The 19972-nt window shown below is 32.8% G+C and overlaps 1 protein-coding gene across 47 annotated transcripts in view; it reads right to left on the bottom strand.

Annotated features, from left to right (window-relative positions):
- The window catches only part of RIMS1 (regulating synaptic membrane exocytosis 1), a 914410-nt gene that overhangs the window by 170241 nt on the left and 724197 nt on the right, over window positions 1–19972 (bottom strand). For 36 of the 47 annotated variants that reach the window (XM_050786418.1, XM_050786450.1, XM_050786449.1 and 33 more), the window contains one exon: window positions 517–584. In XM_050786418.1, the coding sequence (XP_050642375.1) occupies window positions 517–584 (68 nt within the window). Of the gene's footprint in view, window positions 1–516; window positions 585–7490; window positions 7579–16681; window positions 19970–19972 lie in introns of those variants that run through there. The other 11 variants (XM_050786453.1, XM_050786456.1, XM_050786459.1 and 8 more) reach the window with 9 other exon arrangements.

Raw genomic sequence — 19972 nt, 5'->3', positions numbered from 1 at the left:
TGCTTTCTTTCCTATAGACACAAATTATTAGTTGTAGCATGATGCAATTTCCTCAGTTAAAAGACACTCTAGAGGAAATTTCAGTGGACTCCATCCTTGGCTTATAACTATATTTCATTTGTAGCAGAAATTTATACTAAAAGTTGCTTAAAGTGGTTGGCAAATAAGTATACATTTTAAAATGGTTCTAAAATGGAATTAATTGAAATTTAAAAATATATCTGCTTATATAAAGAAAACTGATTCTGTATGGTGACTTGTTAATGCCAATATCCATAACTCAACATCTCAATCTTTCTTACAGTCATTATTTAATAATCATTTTTTACTTAACTTAAAATTTGTTATAATTATTCAGTAATAACTGCTTTTTTCTTCAAAACTGTACTATCTTAAATGAAATCAATATTTGCCCTTACCAAATGAATAATGGAGCAGATACCACATATCAGACAAAGGACAATGAACGAGCACACACATTCCCTAAACTTCAAACACACTTCCCAGAAAACTTACTGAACTAATAGGTGATGTCTCCCGGCTGTGCCACGTGGCAGGATCCAACCAATAATAATCCAAATCACCTGTGCAATAGAAAAAAGAATGAAAAGTGTAATGGTGTTAAAGAGAAGAGTGTATCATATCACTTTAAGCTTTACTTCTTCAATCTATAAAGTAAAGCGTTATAATATCATAAGCTTGAGCGTGTACATTGCAGAATGATGCACATCTGTGTTGCAAAAGTTGTGACTTGAATCACTGGAATGAATGTATGCTACAAATGCACTTCATACAATGAATGACTACCTTTTTCTCTCATAAATCAGTCTGGAAACACATATAAGTGTACAGAAAATTAATAAAATTGAAATTACTACTACCACAAATGTTGTTATTCAAAAGGTAATTATTGCAATTTGCAAAACTCTATCCTATAATTTAAACTTAGTAAAAATGCCTAATGACTTCCTGAATGCTGATTCATGTTGAAATTCTGTGATAAATTAATAGAAACACTGAGATATTTGCAGAGAAAGCGAATTATATTTCCCCAAAAAAGAAAAATTGATCATTAAATTAAAAGCTACTTTAAGAAGTCTTTGAAGTTTAAAAATATGACAAAAATTCATCCTAAACACTTCAAGAAAACAAAAGTTCATTGTATCCCTCAATAACCTGACTTAGGTCTTGAAAACTACCCGTCAGGATTCTTCTCTCGTTCATGCCCCAATATCTCATATGGTGGTTCAACCCCTTGTCTCACTCATATTATCCTAAGTGAATCTATTAATATTATACATCTAATATGAGTGAAACATGGAGTTGAACCACCATATTATATATATATATGTGTGTGTATATATATATATGGTGAATATATATATGGAGAAAATATATATGGTGAATATATATATGTGGTGAATACTCAATCTGCAAAAAATTGTTCCTTATAGGCAAAGGACCAAAAGCTGATGTTTCTGGGTAAGGTTCAATGGTGATACTCAACACACTTTATTATGAAAACAGTGCTATCAAGCGGTGCTATTCTATGATATAGAAGCTTTGTAGAACAATGATGTTGAATGGAGAATCTAATTTAATTGGTTTGGTACTGGATAAATATTACGCATAGTCTGTCAGATGATTCCAGTGAGCAGCCAGGACTCTTACAGTATCCTGTAATAAAACGGATGCTACAGATATTGCAGCTTAACAAATTTTGCTTTTTCCAACTTTGGTCATACATAGTTTTGTAGCTATCTACTAAATATTGCCAACAAATGTAAATGTAAAAAACACATTCATTATTTTAGCATACAATACTTGTATATAGTTTAGTATACAATCATACCTCCTTCATATTCTGAATGGCTTCTAATAGTTTTCATCATTACCCATTAAAATATAACACTTTTGCTTAAAGACTTATAAAAAATAAAATCTAAAATCTAAATACTTAGTTGTAAACTATATTTGTTTTTTCTATCCCTGTAATTACTGTTTGAAAGATATTACTGAACTCCTAAGCACTCTTAATTGGTCTTGATAACTCAGATTTCACTATTATTAATGGAATAAGCAACACCCAACAAAACATGCTCCTAAAATATTCAGAATCTAGTATTTCATTAACACAAAACATTTTCCTTGATTATTTTTGTAATAGTTGATTAAAGATATTGACTACTAGATGGCATAGCTGCAAAATGGTAAATTCATGGTATCTGCTTGTGGAGTCAACACAAAAGCAACTTGGTCCTAACAGCCAATGGAATCCCCAAGGAACTAATTCACTATTCCCATTAATTTAGAATCACGAAATATGTCAGCTGCTTGTGTCTATGGAAATGTCTCAAGTTCATAACTAGCCAAGTTCAATGAAGTGTTGTAATTTTGAAAATCATTTTTTGTGAAGGATTTAAAAATTTTTATACTATACCTTGTGAAAAAGTAGGTTATTAAACTTAATAAACACACAACTATCAAGGCAGAAATAAAAGCTAAATTACACACGAATTTTCTATAAAGAGAACTAGTGTTTTCTAAGCCCAGGTCATTATTATTAGAGTATGTAACAAGGCATAAACATGTATCTCTATCTCTATAATTTAGAATTGTGTATCTTATGATGTCTAGTGTTAAAGCACAATGGATTTCAATAAGATCAATCAATGCCAATTAAACAAAATTCCCTTCAAAATAATATACATGCACGATTGAGCACGTGTATGTTAATATACTTAGTAAAAGTAAGTTTTACTTACTTTAATTTCATTCCTCTAATTTCAAATATTAAATATCTATTTAGCAATTTACATGACAGCTCTACTTGACCAAGTGAATGTGCACGTAGTAAAGGAAACCTTATCTGTCCCAAAGCCTTGAAGTATTAGAAAATTTGAACTTCCTGACTATCTCTAGAAGTAATATGCAGCGTATTTTTAATATCATTATAATGAATAATAATAAAAGATGGAATTCAAACCAATTCTAAGATTGGCTCACAGCAACTCACAATAATGAATAGCAATTTCAAATACATACATGTAGTCACCTTCAAAAAGAGATTGTTCTTCCTAGATATTAATAGAATAAATTTCCATTAAAAAAAAAAAAAGTAAATTTCACAGACCAAGAATCAGAATTATATGTCCCACGTATTTGCTGAACCTCTTAAAATATTTTCGTCTTTTACTTTTTTGAGTCCTCTATAGCAGGATGTGAGTTGGAACTAAACGAAACATTGAAGAAAATATGTTTATTGAATGCTTTTACGCACTGCATACACAAAAAGCCAAGTGAGTTCTAAGAACAGGTTTTCAAGTTGAGACAAGGTAAGATATTGACACGTGGACACGTACCATGGTCAGCACACACGAGTTAAATATTGTTTTAGTTACACTGTGATATTAAAAATACACACATTTTAATATTTTACAGGGATATTCATTTGGGAAACAGTCTTCTCATAGACAAGAGTTAAAATCTGAAGTCTAAGAACTAAGATAAACTCTTAACTCTGGATTAATATACTTAAAATACCACTTTGAAACGTTTCTTCATATTTCAGAAGTCTATTTAAGATGGTTCCATGCCTACAATGGAAAAGTATGCTTCCACTTCCCCTAGATTATATACAATAGAGGAGCTAACTTTGGAATAAATAAGCAGTAATTTGCTATACAGGAAGTCCTAGAAAGTCTAATTTCACCTAACTAGAGGTCAGGAATAAGAAACAAATATTATTTAATAGTGCTTATTATCTAGGCATTACAATAAAATGAGAAGATACACTTGTTAAATTTAATCATTAATCATACAATCTATAAAACATTAAAGTGTATTTTATAAATAAATCTATGTGTACTGTTGCAAAATTTATATAAATTATCTTTCACAATTGAATTACTGTCATTCACAATTGAATTATTGTCAAAGTTCCTAGCATAGTGAAAATACTGGTCCTCAAATACTTTTTGTTAATTTTACTCTAAATTCAGGCCAATATTCACTCCCTAAACATATCTGAAGGCAAACACTGCATAAAATTAGGTAATACAGATTTTTGTCCCTTGAGCTCAAGGCCTAAAGCAGGGCTAGAGGCCTCTCCAGATCACGGGGCTTCAGCAAGAACGTCTTTAACAATTTTAAGTAACTTAAAATCAAATTTCTTGTTTTGGTTCTAGGACCAAAAAAAGGTATAAATCCTTGGGAGAGTTGCATATTATCTCTAGCCATTAGGAGTTCATTAGCGCTATTGTTTTCTAAATGCATCTTAGAAATTTCACTTTGGATGGCAGCTATGTTTACCACCAAAGATACTCAACATAAATTATAATCAAAGAAATACAAATCAAAACCACAATGAGATAGCATCTCATACCTGTTAAGATGGCCTATTATAAAAATGTAAAAAGAAATCAGTGTTGATGAGAATGTGGAGAAATTTTGGAATCTTTCTACATGGCTGATGGGAATGTAATCAGTACAGTCACTATGGAAAACAGTATAAACGTTCCTCAAAAAATTAAAAATAGAACTACCATAAGGTCTAGCAATACCACTTCTTATCCAAAGGAATTGAGATTAGAATCTCAAAGATATATCTGCATTTCCATGTTCACTGCAGCACTATTCACTATAGCCAAGAGGTTGAAACAATGTCCACAGACAAATGAATAAAGAAAACGTGGTATAAACATACAACATAGTATTACTAAGCCTTGAAAAAGAAGGAAATCCTGCCATTTTTGACAACATGGATGAAACTTGAGAATACTGTGCTAAGTAAGCCAGATAAGGAGGACAGTGTTATACAAGGAATATAATGAGGAGTATAAGTAGTACTATATGAGGAATCTAAAATAGTCAAACTCATGGAAACAGAGAATAGAGTGGCAGTAGCTAGCAGATGGGGAACAGGGGAAATGGGGAGGTATAAGTCAAAAGGTACAAAGTTTCAGTAATACAAGATGAATAAACCCTAGAGATTTACTGTATAGAATTGTGTCTAGAGTTAACAATACTGTGTGTCATACTTAAAAATTTGCTAAGAGGGTAAATCTTAACTTTAAGTATTCTTATTACAAAAAAGAAAATAATAAAGAGGGTGGAAGTTTCGGAGGTGATGGATATGTTTATGGCATAGAATGTGGTGCTAGTTTTAGGAGTGGATATTTCTCTCCAAACTCATTAAGTTGTATACAATAAACATGTCTAGCTTTTTCTATGTCAAATATACCTCAATGAAGTGCTTTTTTAAAAAAGAAAAAATATTACCCTTTTAAAGTTCCGCTTTGTTCATAATTGCACTCTGCTTCCATCCTAAAACCAAGAACATCCCTGTGTCTTTCTCTCTGATATGTAACTTTGATAATTCAGGTAAACTTAAGTATTATTGAATTGATTTATGTAAATGTATCGATTATTATTTATTAAGTTATTGGTGTGACAAAGATGTTTGTATTCAGAAATTATTCACACTCAGTGAAACCTCCAGAGTTGAACTACCCCAGAGAGTGATTAAATATTTGCTTGAAGCCCTGTGGTGCCACCTTTATGTTTTACAATTTTAGGACACAGGCAAGGAAACTCAGTAGCTGGTCCAGGGAAAGGGGAACTTTATTAACATATTTGGTAGAGGCAGTACTCTTTCTGATTGTACGTATTGTTCGTTAATTTGAGAGCAAATTTTTGGGATGCAGACACCACCATGACACAACTCTACAAAGATGGAACTCAGAATCAAAATTTCTGGCTGAATCATAAGCTCAGTCATTCAACTCAGAAGATACCTCTCATAGAACCCCTCTTTCTTCTGAGGGTAGAATGAGATCATGTGCACGAAACTGTTTTATAAGTATAGAGCACCACAGAAATCCACATTGTCAGAGTATAAAAATGTATACTAAAAACAGTTTGCATTTTTATAATTACAAGCATTTCTGTCAATTCTAATAGCATGTACAAACTAAGAAAAATGTATTTTTCTACCCAGTTTATTTGAAATCTTGAGTAATCACAAAACTTCATTATGCTTTAATTTCTCCATCGACATTATTTTATGCTAATATTTATAATCATATTCATATAACACTTATAAAATCAGCGATTATGCAGTAAAAAGAACTTTGCACTCACAGTTGGAGACTTGTGACTAATCCTAAATCTGCCATATTAGGTGCATTCTCTTGATAATATCTCCTCATCTCTATTAACCTTGTCCTCTTTTACAAAATAAGAATAGTGCCTTTCCTCTCATAAGCACTTTATGAGGATTAACTGAAATATGTCAGTATTGTGAATTGTAAAGGAGTTTAGAAATAGAGCTTAATGTCTCATTACACACTTAAGATGAAGAATATGAAATCATGGTGTTAGAGATCAGACTTACAGTTAATTAGTGATCGCAAACAAAATATACATAATATCTGTAATCTTTGCAAAATATGCTTTGAAATGGGCTTAGAAAAATGATGAAGTCCTGTTGTTTGTAAAACTTATTAACTGGCCAGATTATTCAAGATATCCCTAACAATGTTTCCTTGAAGCCAGCTTGTATTATACCTTAAAAATTATTTAGTAGACAATAGTCGTAAAATATATTTTAATATTTATTTTCTAATAGGTTGTAAGCTTCCTAACTTTCTGTAACTTATTTTTTGGGTTTATATTCCTTAAAAAATTATCTAAACAATAATAGGATTGACGGTAGTAAGAAAATAACTATTCTAAGTTTAAACATGAAATATGGTTACTGTAGATAATGGGGCTTTGAGAAAACACAGAAAACATTGTGGGTTTGCTTTGAAAAGGGTAATCGGTATTGAGAAATTAAAAGAAATTGGAGATAGTAAATATCAGTCATCGGATTAATTCTTCCTAGTTTTAAAAGTTATGTACATTTATATAAATTTAGATTTTGAGATAACATGAAGCTTTGGGGTCCAGAAACATTCCCAAAACACCATGATGTTCAATGCCATCTTTCTTATCTCTACATTGGCCTGGTGCTATAAGGCCTTAGATAAATTTTATAAATTAAAATTCCAGAAACCTTGGACACCAAACACACAAACACATACACACACATGCATGCACACACAACTTTGTGCCTTAGGATTATAAAATAAGGATGTGGTCATGGTCTTCAAGAAATGTAGACCATACTGTATTATCTGTATTAAATGACAATGAAAATGTATCTGAATAAAAGTCTCCAAGGTCATTGATAATGGCCAAAATGCTTTCCACACATAACAGTTTGGAGAAGAATAAATTTCATGTGTAAATATGACCTGAGGCCTAATAACTGAGAAATTTCTCCCCCAGAATCTAAATATAGAATAGTAAGGTAACCTGGATAACAAATCACAAAATTGACAATCTTAGGGATACTTGTTTTTTCAACACAATGACTCTTCATAAATAAGAATTTGGGAAGTGCTATACAGCAGAGGGAAATATTTTACTGCAACTTTCCAACTGACCAGGCTTCCACATTGACACTGAGTATTCCATTCACGTGGGAGAACAGGTTGTCAAGTGCAAAGTCGCGGAATAACCAGCCAGGAAACCCTGTGGAAAAAATTGGGGTTTATTTGTTTTCATTGTTTGGGGACTGGATGTTAACCATAGGTTTAAGAAATTGTTGTGCTGGGCAAGTTCACAGCAGTGACATTACAAGAACAAACTCTACATATAAATATCTTTGATAAAGGAAAATGTTAGTCCTTATCCAGACCCAGGCAACACTAGCAAAACAGCATTAAGTTGAAATAATATTCTGAATGTCAAATCAATTTTTACCTGCCTCTATATCCCAAAGACAAGGAAATAAAAATGTAAAGATGGATATATGCTTTTAGTGATATAAATGAAAATAGTAAAATGATAATAAAGATGAATTTTAAGGGTACACAGAACAAAACAGAAGTACTTATGTGGGACTGATACTTCTTATTTTAAAATATACTATTAATCTACAAAAAAAGTAGAAAAGTAGAAAAGTTTATACTGTAGCAAATAGTGGGTAATATAAACCAGTTTTGACACCAGAGATCCCTTGAGTGACTATGAATAGTTGTTTTTGCCTTTCTTTTCTATTTTATTCTACTTATTTTTTGGTTTGTTTGTCTTTGTTTTCATTTTCGCTATGCAAACAAATAATTTATAGATAAATTAAAGGACTTTATTTTTAAGTTGGAAATTCCTTGACTGGCAGTGGAAAATCACCAGGAATAGAAGTTTGGAGAACATTTTATTTTATGCCTCAGCATTGTTTTTGAGAAAACTTCTAGATAGCCATATTCATAAAACTCCAAAATTACAGCCATAGGAAATGAGATTGCAAAACACTGCAATCACTGGTCTAAATCTCTGACTCAATGCAAAAGGGGTCAAGCTTTATAAAGTCACTTTTTTTCCAACTGTACTCCAACTCCATGTGACAGAAGTAAATAATTTAAATAAGATAAACCACAAAAAATTGAGGATAAAGAAGCAGTATCAACAAATCCATATGGATTGTATATACAATTTTTATTAAAAAGCAAACTAAGTTAATGTTGGTCAAAGATTAACTTACTGACTCAAGAAAGAAATTATCTTCCAGGCGTCCTAAATATTTGACTGAATAAATAGTTCTAAATCTATATTTCCAGCATAATTATTTAAAAATATCTTCATGTTAGAATTGTTACTTTAAAAAATAAGTAAGCCTCACTGACCTAGACTAATATTGTTCAACATTGGTTTCTTGGCTTTGTCACAGGTGCAAGAGAATCCAATTCCCAGCTTGCCTGGTTGTTTAAATACATGACTTCACAATCACTAGCTGCACGGAACTACCCACAAGTACACTTTAGAGAGTATATCCTTGAAGATACTGCCCTACAAATTTCTGAAATGTTTAACATAAAGCAACAATATATACAGAAGTCTTTGTGAGGGCTATGTGGTAAATCAACTTATATTTTCTAAAACAAAACTATGAATTAATTCACACCATCAAACAACCATGCACCTGGAACACACTATATTTCTAGACAGTCCCTCCCCCTCGCTGCCCCTACAGTTCCTTTTATTGTATTGTTCTTTATCATTACTATATCAGGGTGTTTACTATATAGATCACGGTGGTGATGATTCTGATAGTATGTGGATCATGCTGCTTCTGCTCCTGCTGATAATCTCCTCTATGAAATAACAGAAAAGAAACTTTCTTTTGGTGTCAGTATCAGGAATAATTGCACTTATGCAACTGGTTTTTTTTTTTTTTTTTTTGAGATGGAGTCTCGCTCTGTCACCCAGGCTGGAGTGTAGTGGCGCGATCTCAGCTCACAGCAACCTCCACCTCCCGCGTTCATGCCATTCACCTGCCTCAGCCTCTCAAGTAGCTGGAACTACAGGCGCCTACCATCATGCCCGGCTAATTTTTTGTATTTTTAGTAGAGACAGGGTTTCACCGTGTTAGCCAGGATGATCTCGATTTCCTGACCTCATGAGCTGCCCGCCTCGGTCTCCCAAAGTGCTCGGATTACAGGTGTGAGCCACCATGCCCACCGCAACTGGCTTATTTTTATGTTAAAGATGTTGTGCATTTGTAATGAATGACACTTTTTTGTGTTGGGATATTTGTGATTAAATATGCAGTCTAATTTTCTACCCTTATTTTCCCTTACTGATCTTTTCTATGTATTTTAAATTTATTTCACATGGCTACATTTTTACATTTTCGTTGCTATTGTAAATCACTTCTGATATTAAAATAGGCTTTAAAATGACATTAACATAGCAATTAAAATCAGATTAAATGAATATGTACACAATATAATTTAGTATATTTATTGTAACTCTATTTTCATTAAAATGCAGTTTTCCCTCCATTAAACTCAAAATAACTTTGATTCAACAGAAAACAACAAAATGGAACTAATGTGCAAGTATTAGTTTACAGTAAATATCAAGTTATCTTAATTTATTTGAGAGTCCTGCCAAAGGATGGGAAGTAAGTGAAAAGGTCTTCTCATCTGGCAAAAAGCAATAGAACAAAATCTGAGCTCCTAGACTCTATTCCTAGAAAAACACACTAGGCCCTCACTCATAACTTTATAGCCACAATAATACAAGAGTTTCTTTGGTATTCAACCCCACAAAATCATTAAAGATGCACACTGTAAATGGGAAAATGGTTTGTTCAAATAAACACATTGACAACAACAATTATTCACAAGAAAGGGGACAGGGAAACCTAAAGAAACCAACAACAAATACACAAAAACAAACAAATCAGCTAAGAGTCTATGTGCCCTCAACACTGTGATACTGTGTGTAGCTCTATGAATATAACTGTGTTAAAGAGTGCATGAGCAGTTATATATGAACACAACTGGATTAAAGGGCAAAACATTGATGTTAAAACAATATCCATTAAGCAACAACTAAAGACATTATAGCATGTAAATTTTTATAAAAACAAGGATGAAATCCCTTTATAGCTTTCCCAATTTAAAAAAAAAAAGGCTGGTAAATTATAATTCTGAGATAAATTTTAATTAAAACAATGTAAACAAATAGCAATAATCATAACAATAAGCTGGTTGGCAAATATTTGGCACATCGAAAAACTCAGCTGTCAATAATAAGGTATCTAAGCTAAGTTTTTACAATTAAGTCATTATTCATCAACGCAACAAAAAGCAGAAACAGCAACTGTTTATTAAATATTGCTTCAAATTAATCATGAATTTAATTTAAGGATTAAATGCACTGTAAATAACTCTTATCCCTTTGCATGTGCTATTTCCTGATATATTTTAAATGCAGTACAAAAAAACGGAAAAGATCAAGTGCTCTTTGCATAATATTCCCCACACAGAGTAACTGAATTATCTTTTAAAGATTCTTAAATCAATGGCTTTCAAGTAAGAGCAAATCAAGTGAACAAAACTATATTTTTAGAGAATTATGTAACTGAATTAAATTGTGAAATTAAGAGCTATTAGGTCAAAAAAATAAAATTGCAAACCATTAGCACTGATAAACTATTCAATAACACTAAATTTGAAAATTAAAATTACCACTTGAAAGATTACATTTATAAAAAATTAAATGGAATATTATTTTAGTAATGTTAAAAAGTCAATTTTTCATACTTTATAATTTTTTATAACTCCATAACAAAATGTTCCCAATTGAGATATAAGGTGACATCACTGACAAAGACAGTAAATATCTTTAACCCAGTTCTCTCAATAAAAATGTGCACATTTAAGATTGACCTAATAATGTCACCAATCTTAACAATATAGCATCATTCTATTTCATCTAATTTCTATAAAAACCAACCTAAATGCTAGCTAAAATATCTTACTGATCACAGCAGGATTGAGCTGGAGAAATATAGAATCCATGAGAAATACCGAATTATAGTAATTATAATAATCCCAATATGAAGAAAAAATATCATAGCTTAATTTTATCTTTTATAAAACAAGACATTATGTTATATACAGGTATACTATAAATAAAATTAAAGGCTGCTCTCCATTTTAAAATAGAAGAGCCAGTCAATAGCACCTCCTAAACTCAACCTCAATTTCTTTTTAACTGGCAAGACCATAAGTAGCGTTTACCTTATAAATAAAATGTTTATTATTCACATTTGAAATATATTTGTAAAGAATTTGTGATAATCGTTGCGACTATATTCTAATGGCTTAGTTTTCAAATGAGAAACTCATTACTACCCTAGGCTAGCCATTTTGCATTATTTACAGTTGAAAGGGACTAAAAACACTGAAAAACAACATCTGATTGGCCTTTATAATTTAAATTATTACCAAGAAGCTCTATGGTTCTATTTGTTTTTCAAAGTGATGTACTAATAGTTTTAATGAGGAAAAAAAAAAATCACACACACACACACACACACACACACACACACACACACCCCAGATCTTTGGGCCTACATAATCTCTCACATAATTATCACTGTATCACATTTCAGATCATACATATGGATGTGCACTTAGTTCACAAGTATGCAAACTGTATCCATTGTAATTTAGTTTTGTTAAACCATCCAGGAAATCTGTGGAGAATAAAGATATTATGTTTAAAGACTCTATATAGCAAACTCAAAGAGGACAGCTTCAAGCAAAAACTTCAGAAAGATTATTCTCGTTACAAACTACATGTTTCTTACCAATACTCAAAGCGTCTTTCATATTAAATAGATGTCTTAGAGCCCCTTATTCTGTGCTTAATTTTTCCATCACTTTTATGCCTTAATTGAATAGCTCTGATTACAGTAAAAATCTCATAATAACAAACCTTACCTAGAGAACTCTATAACTAAATGTCTGCCTAAAATAAAACTAGCCTCTGAAATCGGGAAATCACAACATATTTGTCAAAGAAGCCTATTGTCATAAGAAACCTAGTCTCTGTCAAGCCATTCTAAACGGAAACAAGCTCAATGAACTTGCAGTCATTCCTGATGTCTTTGCTAATGTCAATGATGGGTCTAATCATCACATATTTATCTTTTGGAGATTTAAGCTTTGGGTGCATTTGTTTATGATATAAAATGGCAGAGCCCATGAAAACAGCAAATAGTAACTAAGGTTTCTTTTTTTTTTTCTTTTAAGCAAGAGCAATTTGAAGCTGGTCTTGGGCTTACTCACTAACCATAGAGAGAAGTGGTGTACCTTTGTGTAGGCAGGACTTTTTCTACCACTGAATGTCAAGTACTTTTTTTGTTGTGACTTTTAAGGAAAGGATTATAAACCTGAGTTGTGCAAGTCCTTTTACATGGTCCATAATTATATTTAGGGGATCCACGCACTCTTTTAAATTCTAAGTAAAATTTTGTGTGCAAAAGTATTTTTTCTCCCAAGAGTCCACTGCTTTCTTTATTTCTCAAAGGCCTCTGATCTCTCTCCAAATTAAGAACAAATAGTTAAAGGGACTAAAGGAATGAGTGACTCTCAGTAGGGTCTTATGATATGGACTTGCTGCTTTACCTTTAGCTCCCAGAATTATCCTCTCTTGCAGGTGCCTAGCCGCAGCAGTATGCTTTCATTAAGATCACTATTTAAGCCAGGCACTTAGGAAATCAAAAAACCATACTCAGAGAAAATGAGCTTTGTGAGTACATATAGAGAGCAAGGGAATTCACCTCAAAAAGCACTTTCACGACCTATCAAGACTCTAATGAATTTTATTTTTAAAAAGCCTTTAATATAGAATAGGCAAGAGAAATATTACACACAAATATACTAACATCTCTTCTCTGATGAATACCTTAATTTCAAAGATATATGCTAAATAGGAAAATACAGAAAATATAACAAACTTTATATAACCTAAATAAGTGATTACAGAACATAATCCTGAAATAAAAGTAAAAAAAAAAATTTAAGTGGATAAAAATGTTGTTGCAATTTGAACCTACTCAGAAGAACAAGTTTCAAGGGCTAAGCATTCTCTAGAGAGAAAAACAACAAAACACTGCAGGGCTAACATCCTCTTGTAACAACAACAACAAAAACCCTCAAAGCTATTTATAAGCCTAAAATATATGACAGATGTTATAGTACTGAAATACGTTTGTTAAAACTCACCAGCCACTATATCAATATGCCCCCCTTTCTGAAGTCAGTTTTGAAATCTGTTCAATGTTTACAGTTCATCATGATAAGAATTTATTTCCCAGACATTCAAGACTCATAGAAGTCACATAAAACCTTCTCTAAAACTTATTTAAATTAACTATGCAATCAAGATTTTTGGTTACATTTCTGCAAGTAATTGACCAACTCATAATATGATTCTGATGATTCCCTTCTTAAAGACAAAAGATTGGCCTACTTGAAGCAGGTTACATAAAATCTAAAATCATTAGCCTACCACCTACAGGCCTGATAAGTATTTAAAAGTTTTCTTGACTATTATCATAGTATAAAATAATCACGAATTCTTTCATTAATTTATCTTCTTTTATAAATTGACATGCTTCTTCCCAATCTCCCTAGCCTTAGAAAATTGAGAATGGCAAGCATTTGTTTTACTTATTAAAAGTGTTTACAGATGACCTGGGGAAGGACAGAGGACAATATATATTTGCAGTTCATTGAGATTAATTTTTGTTTTTGTTTTCCAAATGACTTCTTCATTTCTCTAACAGAACTCTTGCCAGGAACATTCGCAGGTAATACTTCAAAATGAAAATATCTTATTCTCCTTGAAGATCTTCCTAACTATGCACTAATAAATAAATAGCAGCACCCCATAAAATCAGAAAGTTGGAAGAGACTTGAGCAGATAAGCTTCTATGGAATGGATAATCACTTTTCTAATAAAGTTATTGCCCTCATAAAAATATGTGTAGAGACCATAATTCAGACTGGTTCCTCAGAAGTAGACACATAAATCAATCACATTGTTTTTTCTTTTACTTTTGTCTCTCATGTACATACGTGTGGGAGCATGAACCATCATTGCCTTAGCCTTCCTCTCATAATGGTGGGTGTCTATTATTAAGAAGAACCAGCAAGTATAAACATGAACACAAGATTCATGATCATTATAAACTGGCAATGATTAGCTACTCTGCAAGCACACTGTTCGATTTACAATAAAATCCTTCCATTCTCACTAAAGAATGTATGTAATTAGTCTAGACTCACAAACTTCAACTAGTATTTGGTAGGCAGCAATCTGATTCATATTTTTGCAAGTGGAAGGTGGTTACTGCTTTTCCAGTTGCCTCTGACCCTTTGGATTTTGAGCTTGCCTTCATCAGAAAATGGACCTCTTGAAAAACATTTGCTGAGAAAAGGCAGGAGCTCTCTTCAGCTGCCCTCAGCAATACACACTGAACCTAAGAAGGAGCAAGGGAGCAGTGAGGAGAGCCCTTGTCCCTGGCCAACTTTCAGAGAGCCCCAGTGCCTCTCAGGATCCAGGTCCTCATCAGGCTGCAGCACAACTGTGATGCCTATTTCCTCTCCCAAGGAGTGTAGTCTTAACAGCAGGTGCCCTCGGGACACCTCAAACTTACTCAATGCCTATTTGGCAAAATAGTTACAATGAAGCCAATAAATTCACCACCTTAATTTAAAAGAGGCATATCTCAAAAAAATAATAAATAAATAAATAAATAAATAATAAATTTTTAAAAAGCCTTGGCAGCTAAAACACTACAAATAAAAACAGAAAAAAAAAGAAAGCTGTATTTACCCCCTGTATTAGGAAAACCGCATACCTTTAAACATTTAATAATTGTGTCTTTTTTCTACATGAAAATCATCAATAGATGATCTTGAACACCCAAAAGAATGTTTTGCCATTCCTACAGAGAATAACAGGAGAGTCTTTTTCCAAACTGGCAGAAGGGAAACAAGGGTCAGAAGGGGTTAGTCACTAGTTACTCTTTTAACCCAAGGTCACACACCTAAATCTCTGATGCAAAAGACTACACTTCTCTTTCCTTCTTTGTGTCTTGGGCTCTCTGTTCCCCTCATCTGAACAGTTTTCCCTTTAGTCAACAGACTAAACACAGACATTTCCATGAATGTGTTCTATAATCAGGACTGTCAATTAGGAGAAACCGATCCTTCTCAGACTTTTTCTAAACACTTGAAAAGAACAATCTATATATACTTAAATCTTTATATTTTCAAGAAGATTAAGCTCTGACGTTTTCTAATTTTAGTGAAAGTCACTAAATAGGGAAAGCAAATCTTTGATCCATCAGAGAAGAAAAATGTAGACCTTCTGAATTAATTGTATATTATATATATCCCAAGTTAAGACTTAAATGTAATACTAAAATATATATAATTTAATGTGCACTTCAGATAAACATTTAAAACATAAAAATAACTTCATGTAATACAAGTAATCATTATAGCATCCTAAAATAACATATTTATATAAAGCAAAACATCCTTATTCTCTACTGATAGAATCTAAATGAAACATTTTAATATCTTACTCTTTTGGATAATTAAACAATAAATTCCATTAACTTTACATTTATCCATAGATTAATATAATTTAGTTTACCTGTGCTCTGAGTGCAATGTATGAAGTAGTAGAAACTGCAGAAACCCAGCAAACATAACAGCAGCATCGGAGTGGTTAACTAAATGCCACTGGCATCAAATCATTAAATTTCAGCTAGCAATGGCAGCAAATGCACAACACAATTAAAAAATCCACCAAAATAAAAAATTTTAAATAAAATTCCCAGTGGTCCTTGCATTCTAAATCAAAGGCAAAAAAGCCTGCAGTGTCCAACATTATACAACAGTGACACTAAACAAGGCCATAAGTGCTGCTGTCATCAAAACAGATCTCTGCAGTGTACAGATTCTCATTGATTACAGCATTAATCTATAGTGCTCTGTGCTGTACTAAAGTGGCTCCCAGAGTAGCATACACTAAAGCTCTTTTAGCTCCGCAATTAACCATTTCCTAAAACAATGCACAGAAGCTGCTACCTTCCTGCAGCCAGAGAGATGAAACGCTGTGGTCCTTAAAGCTAACACAGAAGAAAAGACTCAGGCAAATGTTCAGGAGCTCATCTTGTACCCACTGACACTCACTGCAATACCTATGGGTTAAGATGACAAGGCTGAGCAGACGCCTGACCATCAGACCACAGAAAACTCACCTGAAATGATTTGGTTCCATTATCAATCACTGGCAATGGTCCTGCCAAGCCCTGTGTAACAGATCATTTCCTCTGCAGTTTCCCTAACTGAGGAATCTTACTCAGCTCAATGACAACAACTGGCACCAGAAAGCATAAACCAAGAGTATACAATCCATTGTTGGGAACACAGGCAAAAGCGCTTCTTCAGGCTGATCTGGTACAGCCAGCCTAGTGCTAATGGTGGCTCATCTCCAGAGGGCAAAAGGACAACCTCAAATAGGTTTTGCCAGGGAGTTGGGGACAGGAGAAGGTGGCTCGTATTTCTGATATTTTTAAAGATGCATATTTTTGATGACTGTAGATGCATAATTCATAATACAATAGATTTTTTTCTGAGACACAGAATAATTATCCTCTCATTGGGTCACCTACATTTTACTTCACCCATATTTTGTGTTACAGAACAACAGCAACAGTAACAACAAAATTAGTTGATTTGAAATTGTTACTATCTCAATTACATTTTTAATGTAGTATAACATTCAGATTCCAGAAACAGCAATGAATAATGACATACTTCTCTAATCATCTTGGGATTATTTGCTGAACAATCAAGGTGGACTGCTTCTAGTTTGTTTTAGAAAATGAAATGGTCAAATGATAACAGAGAGAAAATGAGGAACATCTTTCATTTATTTAAAACAAATGGCACTGTGTTTATACTTAAATTACATGTACTTGTCAAAAATAATTATCTCATGAGAAAAAAATTAAAACTGAACCATGGATCATCTCATTACCAAAACAACTGCAAAATATCAGCCTTAAATGAAATCACTAATTTGAACAGTTTTTCTCTCTTAAAAGAACATATTTATGGTCTCATTCAGAATATTTTTTTTTTCTTTTCTCAAACTTCCGCCTATGCTTAAAGCTAGCTGTAGTCAAAACCTGACCAAGTTATTGTTGGGAAAAGCAAAAGGGAAATAAACATTAATTGAATGCTTATTAAGTGCCAAATATTATACTGTCTATTAATTTTATTTAGTTAATTTATTTCTCATAGGCATATGAAAAAATCAGTAATACTTATCCCATATTAGAGATGGGGTTTAGAAAAGCTAGTTAACTTGCCCAAAGTCACATGATTTATAATCAGCAGAATTGGAATTTGAAGTTGGCTTTCTCTGTTTTGAAAGCCATGTATGAGCTTTTCACTACATCACGGTAGTTAGGAGTTCCTGCAATTATTTTGTTGAATTACTTCAAAGTTATGTCAGTGTTTGTGCAAGTACTCGTGACTTGTTGGCGGTGCAGCGGGGCCCTATAATGATAAACTTCTATTTCCCATGTTTGGAGGTGGTGAGGATTTTCCGGAGCAGCTAATGGGGCTGAAGTCTTATACTTGCTGAACTTAAGTTGCTTCCATTATGATATGGTCATTAAGAAGACATACAGATGGCATGGTCTAGAGGTAGACCTGCTGGACCAGCAAGTATACAGAAGAGAAACAATAGAAAGCGAGTCAAAACTTTCAACAACCAACATACTCATTTTTGTCTGGTTGAAATCATTACCATATACTTTTCTTCTACTAGAATTTAAGAATGCATGAATCAGGCTGGGCGCGGTGGCTCATGCCTATAATGTCGGCACTTTGGGAGGCTGAGGCAGGTGGATCACCTGAAGTCAGGAGTTTGAAACCAGCCTGGCCAATATGGTGAAACCCTACCTCTACTAAAAATGCAAAAAATTAGCTGAGTGTGGCGGCAGGTGCCTATAATCCCAGTTACTCGGGAAGATGAGGCAGGAGAATCGCTTGAACCCAGGAAGCAGAGGTTGCAGTGAGCCAAGATTGTGCCATTGCACGCCAGCTTGGGTGACAGAAAGATTCCATCTCCCCCCCCCCCAAAAAAAATGCATGAATCATATAAGCCTATGTAGGCTTGTCAACTGAAATAAAATATTTTAATACACTGCATGTGTCTATTGTTGTGCTTGAGTTGTGAGATTTTAAAAAAATATTTATTTCTCTATTCCTATTTCTTTTGTTTATTATCCAGTATGGGCTTATTTCAAATTATAAAATCATTTTAAATGTCATTAATCTAACATTTGTCCCTCATTCCATCTCATGAATTTTTATTAATTTATTATAATTACCTTGAGTTCCCTAAAGTGCCTTGATACAAGAAAATTTATCAAATAGTAACAAATTGCATTTCTAACAGAAAATACTTAATAGACCAAAGAGGGTTTGATAACAAATTGCATTTCTAACAGAAAATACTTAATAAACCCAAACAGGGTTTATTAATCAAAATAGTATTCATGGCTTTCAAAATTACAGAATCAAAGCAGAGAATCAATATTAGAAGAGATTAATGTTGACCTTACTCTAAAATATCCTCACTCATTTCTGGGTACCACATACTATGAGCTTTCATGCATAGTAACAAGTGTTATTCACTGTAGCCACTGTCTAGGTAAAAGTAGAAAAAAATCTTCCTATTTTCATTTTTTAAATTCCAAAATGTATGTTAACAATATTTACTCATTTAAAATATTTCTACAACTCTTCCATCTTGAGCCATATATATCCTTTTTCTGGGTTATATATTTCACAGCCTCATACTTAGTTGTGATTCCACAGCTATATCAAAGACCAGAAAACTGATTTCCCTTGGGAGAGAACACATTAAAACCTAACATCAATTGCAATTTTGAGCTTGCTTCATATATTCCATTTGACCTTGTCCTATTGTAGTTTAGGTCAAGGCCTGCATTTGTGAAAAGGTTTTGGTTCTTTCACAGGAACCCAGGAACCATTATTTTTAAAAAGTGACACAAACTTCCTATTTTTGAATTGACATTCCACTAATGATGACTGCAATTTGTCATGTATCTCTCATTCTTTGTATGAGATAGTAAAGCATAGAACAACACATTGACAGAAAAGAAAACCCATGCACAATTAAGTAACCTGCTATTTTTAAAATTATTTTCACAGGACATTGATTTTCTCATCTTCAAATCTTTCTTGATGTGACTATTACACAGGAATAAATCATAAATATAATTAATCATCTTAAAATCTTTAGGGTTATATTATAAACCCTACAATCTCATTTCAGAGAAACAGATTAAAGATAAAGTTGGTAACTGGAAACTTTTATTCAATTAAGAACACTGTACCCCTGACACACAGAGAATAGAAATATTTTGACTGGAAAATAGATACAGAGGGAGTGTTAAATAGAGATATGGGTACAACTGGGACAAAAATGAAGTGGGATTACCATTATCTAT

Source organism: Macaca thibetana, chromosome 4, assembly GCF_024542745.1.
Source record: "Macaca thibetana thibetana isolate TM-01 chromosome 4, ASM2454274v1, whole genome shotgun sequence".
Taxonomy (NCBI): Eukaryota; Metazoa; Chordata; class Mammalia; order Primates; family Cercopithecidae; genus Macaca; species Macaca thibetana.
Note: the sequence above shows the minus strand (reverse complement) of the source record. Positions and strands in the feature narration are given on the sequence as shown.